Source organism: Diadema antillarum, unplaced genomic scaffold, assembly GCF_040938485.1.
Source record: "Diadema antillarum isolate AM-2024a unplaced genomic scaffold, OU_Dant_1.0 scf00000075, whole genome shotgun sequence".
Taxonomy (NCBI): Eukaryota; Metazoa; Echinodermata; class Echinoidea; order Diadematoida; family Diadematidae; genus Diadema; species Diadema antillarum.
The window spans coordinates 2,549,761-2,563,311 of record NW_027270964.1 but is presented as its reverse complement, the minus strand read 5'-3'; the positions used below and the strand labels follow the sequence as shown (position 1 = coordinate 2,563,311).

At 40.3% G+C, this 13,551-nt stretch overlaps 1 protein-coding gene across 1 annotated transcript in view; it reads left to right on the top strand.

The window, feature by feature from the left end:
- Positions 1 to 334: 334 nt before the first annotated feature.
- The window catches only part of LOC139717443 (WD repeat-containing protein 36-like), a 28,988-nt gene continuing 15,771 nt past the window's right edge, over positions 335 to 13,551 (top strand). The window contains exons 1-13 of the mRNA XM_071628951.1: positions 335 to 506; positions 1,198 to 1,225; positions 1,879 to 1,979; positions 2,451 to 2,568; positions 2,848 to 2,980; positions 3,516 to 3,570; positions 4,574 to 4,706; positions 5,541 to 5,716; positions 6,701 to 6,821; positions 7,459 to 7,608; positions 9,397 to 9,545; positions 12,602 to 12,716; positions 13,179 to 13,344. Of these exons, the coding sequence (XP_071485052.1) occupies positions 363 to 506; positions 1,198 to 1,225; positions 1,879 to 1,979; positions 2,451 to 2,568; positions 2,848 to 2,980; positions 3,516 to 3,570; positions 4,574 to 4,706; positions 5,541 to 5,716; positions 6,701 to 6,821; positions 7,459 to 7,608; positions 9,397 to 9,545; positions 12,602 to 12,716; positions 13,179 to 13,344 (1,589 nt within the window). The 5' untranslated portion in view covers positions 335 to 362. The remainder of the gene's footprint in view (positions 507 to 1,197; positions 1,226 to 1,878; positions 1,980 to 2,450; positions 2,569 to 2,847; positions 2,981 to 3,515; positions 3,571 to 4,573; positions 4,707 to 5,540; positions 5,717 to 6,700; positions 6,822 to 7,458; positions 7,609 to 9,396; positions 9,546 to 12,601; positions 12,717 to 13,178; positions 13,345 to 13,551) is intronic.

The window sequence follows — 13,551 nt, the reverse complement described above, 5'->3', positions numbered from 1 at the left end:
ACCCCCTTCCACACCCTCTCCCTGCTCCCTCTCGAGTTCCTAGCTTCGATGTTCTGGGCCCTGTTTTATGAAGAGTTATATCTTTTGATAAAACGGGGCCCAGGAATCCCCGGTTGACAACATGCAACCCCCTTGCCCCTTGCTCCTCCCGTCCCCTCGTTGGTCCCTTCCCACCCCCCACCCCCCCCCCCCCCCCCCACCCCCTTCCCCGGTCGGTCGTCCCATCCCCAACCCCTAGGTACCTTGTCACACGTGCACGCGCACCACGCACTACTACGCAGCACTCCGATTGCACTGCAGATGCACTCATATAAACCTAGTCCACATGGTCGCCGTTGCAGGTGCAAGAGAAAATAACGAGAATGGCCCCGGGAAGCAATATATTTGCGGGATACAGATCGTTAGGATTTGTATGTAATCATGTTTCTCATGGAATGCGATACCATTTAAGAACAAGGGATCACTATGTGATGACAGCCATAGGAAAAGCTTTTCAAACATATCGGGTAAGCGAGTTCATATTATTGTTGTAGTAGGGTATCTACTGCGTAGTCCCACATATTGGTAAATGTGACCTGTATTTCATATAACATCCAAAAACAAATCTAGAATCTAACCGTGGTGTTAGGTATTTACGCTACCACAGGCCATCTAGATGCTTTTGGACTTCATGTGCAGGCAAAGCATTGGACGAGAGTTCCATATGTACCCACGCTATATAAACATAAAAGAATTTTGTGGTATCAATGACAATGTGTAAACTGAGTTTCAAAGTAACTTTAAAGGGGAAGGCTAGTAACTGATCAGTGGGAATCAGTGGAAATGCTGGGAGATGATTGTTCCAATCCTTATGGGATTCATTCAAGAGTTCATTGTATATCTATTGTTGTGTGAAAATGATTTGCTTCAGAACGGTCTCATATTCAAGTAATGTGCAGATTAATGCTCCGTCACTGACCAGGGACGCTAACCTGGAAGCATTAAACTGCACATTACTTGAATATGAGACCATTCTGAAGCAAATCATTTTCACACAACAATAGATATACAATGAACTCTTGAATGAATCCCATAAGGATTGGAACAATCATCTCCCAGCATTTCCACTGATTCCCACTGATCAGTTACTAGCCTTCCCCTTAATGACAATCATGACAATGTTTTTATGACTTGTTTTCTGTCCTTTTTTGCTTGCAGGTATCAAAACTTTCCATCGTTGCAATTAGTAAGTAACAATGAAGTTTTTCCAAGAGATGTTTCACTTCAGAGATGAAATACAAATAGTCTAGATTACTCGGCATCTTCCTGCTGTTGTTAGTGTTAGAGTGAACATTTGTGTAGAGTTTGGGTGTTGTGGTAGTAGAGAAGATCTGTTGTCATGATGTTATTGTTAAGTGTAAGCTGTTGGGATATTAGTGGAAAAAAGAGCAAAGAAAATGGGATTCCATCGGGATTCGAACCCGAGGGGGGGCGAGACCTCCGGATTGCTAGCCCGGTGCTCTACCGACTGAGCCAAGCTATATAAATTAAATTCTGTATTAAAATCTCCTGCCCGTAGGATTCTTTCACAAATTTGGCATAAAAAGTATTTTAACTACTTGTATTGCTTGTAATATTTACTTGTATTAATGACTGCAATGCACTTCGCTTCACTTCTTTGAAGTCTGTTAAGCAGGTTTATTACTGACTAAAAAGAAATCAAGAGCTGGACATCAAAAGAAAGCTGCAAAGAAAAAGAAAGATAAGTTGAAGAAGAGTAGGGAGAAAGAGATGATAATTGGGCTAGATGAGGAAACATTGGGTAACTTTCTATTTAATAGCTTTTGTTATTATTGGATATGACTTTTTCATTGATTTTTCAACCCCTTTCGTTTGTAGGTGACTGTCACCCCGATGAAATCATATGTCTTGCTGCTGATGCGTGGCTGGCCTATACTTCCTGCAAGAATGTCGTAAGAGCCTTCACACTGGGACAGAAGGTAATTGTGACTTCCAGACATGCTCATTATTGTAGGTCACAGATCTTTTGATGGTCAGCTGATCAATGGGCATCATTCCTTCTCCTAGCAAAAGGTGTCCAGCTGTTAATGAATTAATGGAAATCTCATTGTGACCTTGACTATGCTAATTGCACCAATGGCAAGATGAAGCTGACAGAGGCATGTTTTATAACAAGTGTTGAATTGCTCAATAAATTCAGCACTCGGCATATTTCCAGAATCTGTGTTCGTATTTGTATCAATTAGCAAGCTGCTGGTTTTTATTTTAGTTCTCATGCACAAATAAGTCTTGCTGCCTACTACAAATGCTGCAGTCTTTAGAAAGAAAGAAACAAAAACTAATGAATTGTGTGAAAAGAATTAGCAACAATATCATGGCTTCTCATTGTGATTGTTCTATGCCTTCAATGCACTGGATGCTATTCTTATCCTTCGTGTGTTGATATTCAGGTGGTGCATACATACACTGGACATGAGGCCAATGTCCACCTTCTGCTACCCTTTGGTGACCATCTGATTTCTGTGGATGAAGACAGCTGTCTGAAGATATGGGACATTGAGTCAGAAGGCAAGTCACATCCAAATATAGTGAATTGTGGGAAGTAACCAAGCATACATGTTTGTACAGCATGTATTCATCAGAATTCTTGTACATATTTAATTTTCTGTTCATAATGACAAAAGGATGAATATCAATTACCACATTTTGTTTTTCGAAGTAAGATGATGTGTGGCAAACATGTTTAATACAGTTGTCTCCAGTATATGATTTCAATCATACAAACTCTCCTTCTAATCATAATCTTCATTATCATTGTCATATTCATCACGTCTATTCTCCTGGCAGAACTGTTCCTTGATCTGGAATTTGACAAGAAAACATTCATGGTGTCAGCCATCATGCATCCGGCTACATACCTCAACAAGATTCTGATTGGCAGCCAGCAGGGTGGGATGCAGCTATGGAATATCAAGTCGAGGTAAGTTGGCTTGCATCCCCCGAAACTCCCTCTAGGTTGCTCAAACTCATTCTCACAATGTCGTACTGAATAAAGATATGATAGCTAAATAAGATACTAATCTGAGACAGATGTAAAGTTGCCAGTCTCCCTTAGCATGCAGGGGACTCCCTGAATACTTCAGCATTTTCTCCACGTTCTGATGAAAGGGTATAATCCCCACTGATAGTTTTCTTTACCTACCGGTACATGTATATCTCCCCAATTGCTCCCTGGAACCTCCGTGAAATTGATGTGTGAATGTTGGTTCTCTTGGTGATTACTATTTATTCTCCTTATCTTCCTCACACCTCATTCATCGTACTTCTTCTTCTTCTCCTCCTCCTTCTCCTCCTCTTCCTCCCCACCCCTTTCATTCATCTTCTCCTCCTCCTCTTCCTTTTCCTCGTCTTTCTCTTCCTCCTCTTCTTACCCCTTTCATCCATCTTCTTTTTTTTTTCTTCTTGAGCTACTTTGTCTCCTCCTCGTCCTCCTCATTCTTCTTTTTCATATGCAGCAAACTACTGTTCAGTTTTCAAGACTGGGATGCCCCTGTCACAGTATTGAAGCAGGTAAGGTGATTGGTCTGATTACCGTAAAAGTGGAAATTTTTGCACATTTCGAGCCACCAGAAACTAGCACAAAAATTAGTAATGCGTACAAATATTTTTGCTTACCATATGTTCCAGTAGTTGATGTCTTGATTCTGCGGAATTAAAAACATGCGGAACTCTTCTTACCTGGCCTATTGCGAAAAATTAGCATCTCATTCTTCATCTTCTGTAGCAAGGCCTAGGACCAGATATAAATGGAAGAGGAGGGTACAATGTATTTCATTTGAGATTAAGATGGGATGTGGTGGGAGATTGATTTGAATGTGACATTTGATGTACATACAAATGGGATTTTCCCTGTGATGCTGCCCTCTTGGGCAGAAGAAAGAAGATAAAACCGTTATGAACATTCATGTATGTACGCTTGATAGTCAGCATCCCTTTCTAGTAGCATTTCAAACTTGTCCATGCTTATGAAATTCATCAATGGCAGTGTACATTGTATGGAAGTATGGAATGTTTCTCAAATAAAGGCTATTACCTGAATCAACTTCTTAACTCTTAACGTGCCAGGCCCATGGTGTAAACCCCCTATGTGCCCCATTTCTCTGAGACAGAAATGTAGTCGTGCTCTGGAAAAATTTAGAATTTACTCACAAATCCAGTAGGGAACACCACTCTGGGAAAATTTATAATTACTCACAAATCCAGTAGAGAACACTGCTTGATAGTCACCACTTGATGTGAGCTACATGTGACAGGAATGGAAGAAACATTTTCGTTGAATCGTGGTATTTGGCAAGTTATATCGATGGCTTTGGGCAGGTTTGTGCGTTTGAGCAGAATATGCAAACTTGGCAAGCTGTCGACTGAGTCGGGCATGTGGACGTGGCACACACAGAGTTAATAGGAAAGTAAGCTGTTTATTGTAATCCACATCATAATTATCGTCAATACCCTCATCACCTCTTCTTCCAATGTTTGTACTAATTTTTTGGTTGTTATCATTTGTTTTTTAAAGTCACCTGCAGTGGATGTGGTGGCTATAGGACTGGCCAACGGCAAGATCATCGTCCACAACATCAAGTTTGATGAGACTATAGTGACCTTCACCCAAGACTGGGGACCTGTCACAGACATCGCCTTTCGCACCGGTACCTTGCTGTCGTTATTCTCTCTCTGTAGTCAGATGAGCAAAGTGTCATTGTTCTGTAATGCTTGGAAGTGTTTGCCATTTGTTTTCACAGAAGTGTTCAACCATGGAAGGTTACAAGTGGTCAGCTATCACACAACCTTGCTCATCCAATCGTTGATTGGTATTTGACTATTACCCGTTTAATATTACATAATCTAACTTACTCACAGTGACCTGCTTAGGTAACCACATTGTATGTTAGTGGTTTACTTGCATTATCATCAAACTTAGTTTCATTTGTGTTACAAGAGGAATTCACAAAATGCGTCACAAATTATGTGTAAGGCTGTGGTACAATATACAGGTTGAAGGGGCGGTGAGTTAGCTCAGTCTGTACACGTCTGCCATACAATCGAAAGGACTTTGGTTCAATTCCAGGGTCCCACTTATAGCAATGTTTTGTGTAATACCGTCCCCACTAGTAAGAGGAAAAACACTCTGTCCCTCAGATAGGATATAGAATGGACGTCCCGTATGTGAGAGAGTCACAACTCATGCACATAAAAGATCCCGCTTCAGTTATTCATCGCAAAGAGCAGGGTGTTAACCCAATAAAGTGGTTCCACTTTTCATCCAACTGGACCCCGTGGAAGACCGGCTATTGCAGCTGAATGTGGGCTGTCCAGCCATCTTCTCAGATGGAAGTGAAACAAGCAAAACAAACAGACACCGTGGCATAGGAAAAGGGAAGCAGCCAATAATACACTGAAAAGTATTAGATTAGTGGCAGATATCACTGTGCAACACAGTGCAAAGCAAAGTTGTGTGATATCCTTTATTTATGTTCACACAGATGGACATCCGATCATGATATCTGCCAGCACAGCTGGTCATCTGGCCATCTGGAACCTGGAGGAGAAAAGGCTACAAGCCCAGATGAGGGATGTTCATGAGGGCGCTATTGCAGCCATCACATTTCTGACATCAGAGCCGATCTTGGTCACCAACGGGGGAGACAATGCACTGAAGGTACACTACTACACCTCACTCTACTTTATGTACTTGCCAGGATTCTGTCATTCCCTTTTCGGGCAACCTCTATGTGTATGAGAAGTCAGTAGCATTGAGATTGTTGTGCTCAGAGGGCTAAGCTTGGAAATATTCCAGCTTCAAGATATTTTTGCAAGAGCATAGATTCCTGTGCATTCATGAATAACTAGGTTTTATAAAATGGGTTCAAGAATGTAGCCAATTGGAAGCGCTGAATCGAGTCACGTGTGCGTGCATCAATTTCTCACTAACATGCTCGGCCTGACGTCACAATATTTACACTAGCAGTGCGCACTCATTCAGTTGTTACAAGTGCATCACGCGCTACTGTACACGCTGTCAATCCTGTAAACAACTTCTAGTTCGGGCTCTGCCGGCCGGCCTTTCTTGTGTGCATAACATGTGTGGCGTACGTATACTCTTATATGTGTGGGATTTCTGAGTGCGACGTGCGTAAATGTTTGGGACGAACATCGACGAGTGCTACATGTAGCTGACTGGTATTGACCCACAAAGGTACGTGAAAAATGCTGTTAGTTTTCGACCCATTTTATAAAACAAATGATGCACAGGATTATTTCGTGGCGTTAGTGGAGATGCAGCTCACTCTCGGGTATTTACAATGTAGTGCAACATGCACTCGGCTTCGCCTCGTGCATGTTTCACAATGGTAAATACCCTCGAATGCACTACATCTCAATTAACGCACTCTATCCAGTGCATCATTTGTATGTTAACATACCGGGTATGTAACGTATCAAGAATTTCAGATATCTATGTAATGTATCAAGAATTTCAGATATCTATGTATTTTGATTTCAAAGTTAATATCAAATAAGAAGAAAAATCAATGCATTTTTAACACAATCTGTAAGATAGTACATATAATAGCAGCAATGAAGGTACAGTACCTGTAATGAGCTTGTACGTAGTCACTGTTGGTTATTTTCCTGACTCTTGTAGGTTTGGATATTTGACCAACCCGACGGAAGTGGAAGAATACTGAGAGAGAGGCGTGGCCACAGTGCTCCACCAACCAGCATCCAGTATTATGACAAGATGGGCAGTACTATTCTCAGTGCAGGTGGGTAGGAAGTCAAGTAAAGTAGGAAGGGCAGCTTGAGCAAAAGATCGCTCTCCATAAAACTTGGTCTGAAGAAAGGACAATGCAAAAGATCTGTCTGAGCTGATCTGAGATTGCAGGAGGGCACGTAGTTCAAAAGAGATTCAATGAGATATTCTAGAACCATTGAATGGAGATATTGGTATGAAGTCAGAAGCAGTGCTTCAAACTTTATGCCTGACTGGACTGGAAGCCAATGTAATTGCTTTAATTGAGACTGAGGTTGCTTGAAATTGTTTGTGTGTGAGAGAGATGTATGTCAGTAAAAAGTCAAAGGAATGTGCATTTCTCCTGAAAAATGAAATTGTGAGGAGTTTTCTGTTTATTTTCTTTATATCATGTTCTGCAGTGACTTACAAACTGCTGTTCTCATCCAGCAGTGGCGGCACAAAAAAAAAACAAAAAACAAACTGTGAACAGATTGCCCAATTTTCTTTAACTGATGTGTTTTACTGATATTGCTGCTTTCACTCAATCCACATTTTTGGGAAACTCCCCTCTAAGATTTCCATCAGTATATCACCCAGACAAAAAGTTGTTACCCCAAAAGATATCACCTTTGTTTTATCCCTCCTTCCACTCTCTCCCCATACACCAGGCCAGGATAGTACCCTCAAGTCATTTTCAGCGGTCACTGACAAGGCCAACAAGGACCTCGGCATGGCAGCTTACAACAGGACTACGGGAAAGAAGAAAGGATCGAGGCGAGAAATGCGCCGCATGAGACCAATTACAGCCTTTGCAGCAGGTAGGTGTGAGGTGCAGAGAGCATTTGTGACCCTGCACCTCAAAACAAACAAAAAGTCGCCAGACATGAATTTTAAGTTAAGACCATATTCTGAAAGAGCAGACTTTAAGCTTTAAAATGATGTATAACTCAAATCAAATGGACTCTCCTACCTATCTAAATATTGGAAAGAAAGCACAAACTCAGGTAAAGTGTGAACTGAGAAAAGAGGCTCTGAGGTACAGTGTCTATTCAAGCGCTTAATCTTTACCAAACCGTGCTGATTGTGCGATGAATGGGACAAAAAACAGGAAGTAAACCACCAGAGTAACAACAATGAAGGGATTATCAGATTAAACTGAAATCAAGCATGCCTCATTAACACATTCTGTCCATAATTAATGCCAACTTTCAAAGCAGTAGCACTATCCTTTCAAATGGTATTAGAGTTGAAAGTGAAGAGTGTGGACAAAAGTTTTTCAGAAATGAAAAAGGGATTCTAAAGACACACCTAATCACACTATTCTACCAAAAATGTTCGAGATAAACTGCTAAAAAAACACTTTCCTGCCCATTTTTGATGCCAAATTTTAGCATAATGTAAAAGAAGACCCGCTCTTTCAGAAAATATGAAAAAGTCAAGTTCGGCTAGGTTGACCCATTTCACTTATTTTCAGTCCTCACGCAAAATCAGTGTGTGCAACTTTATGTTCGCTTTGAGGTGCACGGTCACATTTACTCACCTTCTCATTGCCCATTATGCCTCCTGGTATGTAGAGCAGCAACAATGGTCTGCCATTCCTGTCAATCTTGGGCTTTCTTCCAGGTGCTTTTCCATTTATCTTATATTCCATTCGTACTGCGGGCGAAATTTGAGGAGGTTCGAAAGCCCGATCGAAAATGTGGTGTCTTGTCAAAGCAAAATGGAGAAAGTTTGAGAGAAAAATTCATGTTATCTGTAGTACAATAAAGCATGTACCGGAATACTCCATTGCATTTTTGGCTGATGGATGGTATACATCGAAACCTACCGTAATGTAATGTAACACTATCAATCTCAGATGTAACAATGCTAATGTCCCTCATGACAGGAATTGTAGTAGAGTATCAAAATGATGATATTACAGTCTTTCGTTCGAGCATGGAGAGCAAGCGTTGTGTTCACAGATATCCTGCTTCGTTGTTAAGAACCCGTTTCTGTGGCAATAAATGGCTATGACATCACACTTTGGTACTCTATACAGTTGGAAGAGAGTACCTTGATACTAATTGTTGACAGTTTATTTTTGGATATCTGTGCAAGGGGGGCAGAGAAACAAGCCAGTGGATGTGCAAAGTGCCGAGCCTAATTGTGATGTTGATGGATAATGCAATGACGCCTGGTCCATTTTTTCCCCTCTCTCTCTTTGCTCTTTAACATCTCTGAATCACAACTCTGAATTACATTAGCATAGTTTGGGTTCGTGGATTTGAGCCCAATGAGGCCAGACACATTTGCCCTTCAGCGAGGCACCTTATCCACATTACTGCTCTCCACCTAGGAGTATAAATGGGTTCCCGGTAGGATGAAAATGTTGGTTGACAGCATGTGCGTGCCTGTAAGATGGCGACTGGCTGGAATGCTCCCTAGGTAGTGGAAAGTAAGCACTGCCTTGTGCTTGTTGGAAACAATGTAGGCCTATCCAGTGACCTGGGTAATGATAGTATGGATGCACCTTTAGCACTCTACAGAGCAGATTTGGTGCAATATAAGCCATGTTCATTATCATTGTTAGTATCATTATAGTTAACGTTTCATCCATTGTGCAGAGAAGAGCCATGAGGGAGAGTGGGACACCATCGCAGCCTGTCACCGGGCCACGCCCATGGTTACCACCTGGAACTACCAGCACACCACCATGGGCAAACACAAGCTGAAACATGACCGTTTCAAAGGTCAGCATGGCGTGGAGGCCACGGTGAGTTCTTATCTTCATGCAGACTGTCTGTGCATTGACTGTGGACATTATCCGGAGAGCTCACTTTGTGTGGTGCTAGCCTTTAACCCTAAAAAGACTGGGGGGGGGGGGGGGGGGGGGCCTAAAAGGCCCCCCCCCCCCCATCGACATTTTACGCAATTACTCTGCAACACGCTATGCTCTCGCCGCAATGATCCATGACTTTTTTCTTTCGAGTTTTCCGCACATTTTGACACCAAATTTGTGACGCCCGGGGGTACGGTTCTGAAGTTACATAACTTTTTGTACATGCACGTGAGACTGAAAATGGCTCAAAAATGTGATTTTGTGTACAAAGTCAATACAAATTGAGTTTTATCACATGGTTCATATAAATATGCTTATTTTTACTCTCAATGGCTAAAATCAATTTGTTTTAGTAGTATTATGCTTCAAAAAGGGTCTGCCACAAATTTTGCTGAAAAAAGCAACAAAAACAAAAGGTTGAAAAAACAGAAATACATAAGAAATTCATAAAGCAATAAAATAAATAAGAAATTGATTTTGATACCGAATTTTTTTCAAGTACATTTGCTAAGAATGCCACAAAGAATATTTAGACCAAAAATGAGCACTTTTGGAGCTTTATTTACTGATTTAGATTAAAAAGTCTGATTTCTCGCATAAATTAGCATAATTAATCAAAATAAAATAAAAGAAAACTATTTTGGAAAATTTGAATATACGATCTTGTAGATTACATCGCACACTACCATTGTGCAAATTTCCGTGGCGATCGCGCGATCCACAGCCGAGATCTTAAAGGGAACATAAACCCAAAGAGCAATGTGGATTGAGTGAAAGCAGTAACATTAGTAGAACACATCAATGAAAGTTTGAGGAAAATCGGGCAATCGATGCAAAAGTTATGAATTTTTAAAGTTTTGGTGTTGGAACTGCTGGGTAAGGAGACTACTAGAGGTTATGACGTATGAGAGGACTACAACATGAAGAAAATATAAAGGGAATTCCATAGAAATTCATTTTTCATGAAAATTAGACATTCCATCAACTTGATACAGACATATGTTAGGGGTAGCACTTATTCCCCCTGCTTTCTGAAAGCGGTTAGTCAAGTACTCTTTCACTTTGCTATAAAAGTGATTTTTTGTGGAATTCCTTTTATATTTTGTTTATATTGTTGTCCACTCATACGTCATAACCTCTAGTAGTCTCCTCACCCAGCGGTTCCAACACCAAAACTTTAAAAATTCATAACTTTTGCATCGATCGTCCGATTTTCCTCAAACTTTCACTGATGTGTTCTATTAATGTTAATGCTTTCACTCAATCCACATTGCTCTTTGGGTTTGCGTTCCCTTTAAGGGGGGGCCCTTTAGGCCCCCCCCCCCCCAGTCTTTCGAGCTACCAAAATAGCCCAGTCTTTTTAGGGTTAACCCTAACCAGGCCGGGCTTTTTGGGGTGTCCTGTGGCTGGGGGAGGGTTGATTCAGAGATCTCAGCCGTCAATCGCGCAGTCGCCCTGAAAATTGGCACATACATTAACTGTTGCATGAACTACCAAACTGTAAAAGAAAAAATTGAGTTTTTGATTTTTTTATATTTTATATTAATTGAGATGAGTGAAATCATAAATTTTGCTCGAATTCAGAAAATAAAGCTAATGGCATCCTAATTTTTGGTGACATTATTCCTTGTAGCATTCCTAACAATGTACTTGAAAAAAAAATCTGGTATCAAAACTGATTTCTTATGTATTTTATTGTTTTAAAAATTCTTTTGTTTTATCTTTTTTTTTCTGCAAAATTTATGACAGAACCTATTTCAAGCATAATCATGCTGAAAATAATTGATTTCAGCCGATGAAAGTAAAAATAATCATATCTTTATGAGTAAGGTGAGAAAACTCCATTTGCATAGACTTTATACATTAAATCACGTTTTTGAGCCTTTTTTGTCTGACAGGCATGTATAAAAGGTCACGCAGTGTCAGAACAGTATGTGCGATTTTCGCGAAAATGGTGTCAAAAGATGTGCGAGACTTGAAAGTAAAAAAGTCAGCGAACAGCGCGGTCATTTCGCATGGCAGAATAGTCGCGAACAATGTCAAGGGGGGTTGATTCAACCCCCCCCCCCCCCCCCACCCCCTGGCCCTTTTAGGGTTCAAGGGATCGAATAGTTTTGGTTTAGCCTTAACTTCAGGTTTTTATCATTTTTTTGGTGAGGTAGTGAGAAACCTGTTATGAAATATAAAAGAGCATTTAATTCCAAGATTCAATGTTTATTTGATGAAAATTGTTTTTGAAATGGCCGAGATATCCAAAACAGAGTGATCCCATTAAAGTGTGGGACCCACATTTTATTACGATTGTTTTGTTTTACTTTGTTTTTGGATGTTTCAGCTATTCCAAACCTGATTTTTATCAAATAGACTTTGAATTCCTCTTAAAATAGTATGCTCTGTACTATTACATAAGTGTTTTCTTGGTATCTCGCAAAAAAGTTAAAGCCCAATTTTCATCTCCACCAATACTGTACCATCCCTTTAATCTCATTGTTCGCAACCAGTGAATTTTTACCATGTGGTTCATGGACAGTAAAGTTGTCACCCTACCCAAATCACGTAAGGATTTGAGTTCAATACTGTTTAAAGAGAGACCAAAAAAAAAACAAGAACACTTCTTTGTCTAGACAAGTGCAGTTACTTTTATGTTGTAGCTTCTCTATGTACAAAAAAGCTATAAGAAACGTATGATAAAAGTCATTCACACTGTCTTCAGGTACAATGAATGACAAGGGGCAAAGGTCATAATTTTATGCATGATTTATGGAAATTGGGTCAAGGGTTGGGAGATTCATGTGACACTTTATTGCAGGCCCTGTAGTTATCCTTCTTCTTCAGTAGAATCAACCATGTAAATATAGATACTATTCATCATGGTTTTTTTTTTGGTCATAAATGCCTTATTTAGGGGAAGATTTTCTGTGAGACATGTTTTCATTGTGCAGCTGATTGTGTGTTTATCTTGTTTTTTCTTCCTTTGTTTGCCTTGACAGGCCATTGATATTTCTTCGTGTGGCAACTTTGTGGTGGTTGGCTGGAGCACAGGACACGCTGACGTGTACAACATTCAATCAGGGATCCACAGAGGGTCATTTGGGGCCAAAAGAGGTGTGCTGTCAGTACCTGTGACAGTCAGTAGTGTTTTTGTTGAGTTAGTGTACCTGTAAATATTTTCTGCCTATTTAATCCATCTGTTTACATACACATTGTTTCTCTCTTTCTGTCTATCTGCCCACATGCTTGCCTATCTATCTATCTATCTATCTATCTATCTACAATGTATCTATCTTTCTATCTATATCTCTATCTACATATCTATCTACTTTATTTATCTATCTATCTATCTAACTATCTATCTACATTTTTATCCATATACCCATTTCTTTGATTTATTTCAATATTGTGTAACATTGTAATGGGAGAACAGATTAGGATTGATTTTTTTTCCCATTGATTACCTGTTTTGTTTCTCAGAAGTAAAAACAAACAAACAAAAAACAAACAAAAAAACCTACTTCGCCTGCATTTTGCTTACAATACCTTTGCTGACCCTCTTTCCCTGCTGTCCAGCACATCAAGGGGCTATCCGTGGTCTGGCTATCAATGGTCTGAACCAGGTTCTCATGTCTGGCGGCGCAGACTGCCAGCTCAAGTTTTGGAACTTCAAGAAGAAAAATCAACTGAAGACACTGAAGCTGGATGTGGCCATCAGTCAATTGCTGCTACACAGGGAGAGGTAGGAGTCTGTGGGTTAAACCAAAGACGTTGGATGATGTGATTAACTCCTGGTGTGTCAAGTTCGAACTCCCGACTCGGTCAATGACTTGCCGACCTCTCATATTTTGCTCAAATGCACAAACCGATTGATCACAATCACAATAAGCCACAGTACATTGAAAGTGTCATGCACAATGCCATTCTTCATACAAATAGTGTGTGGTGC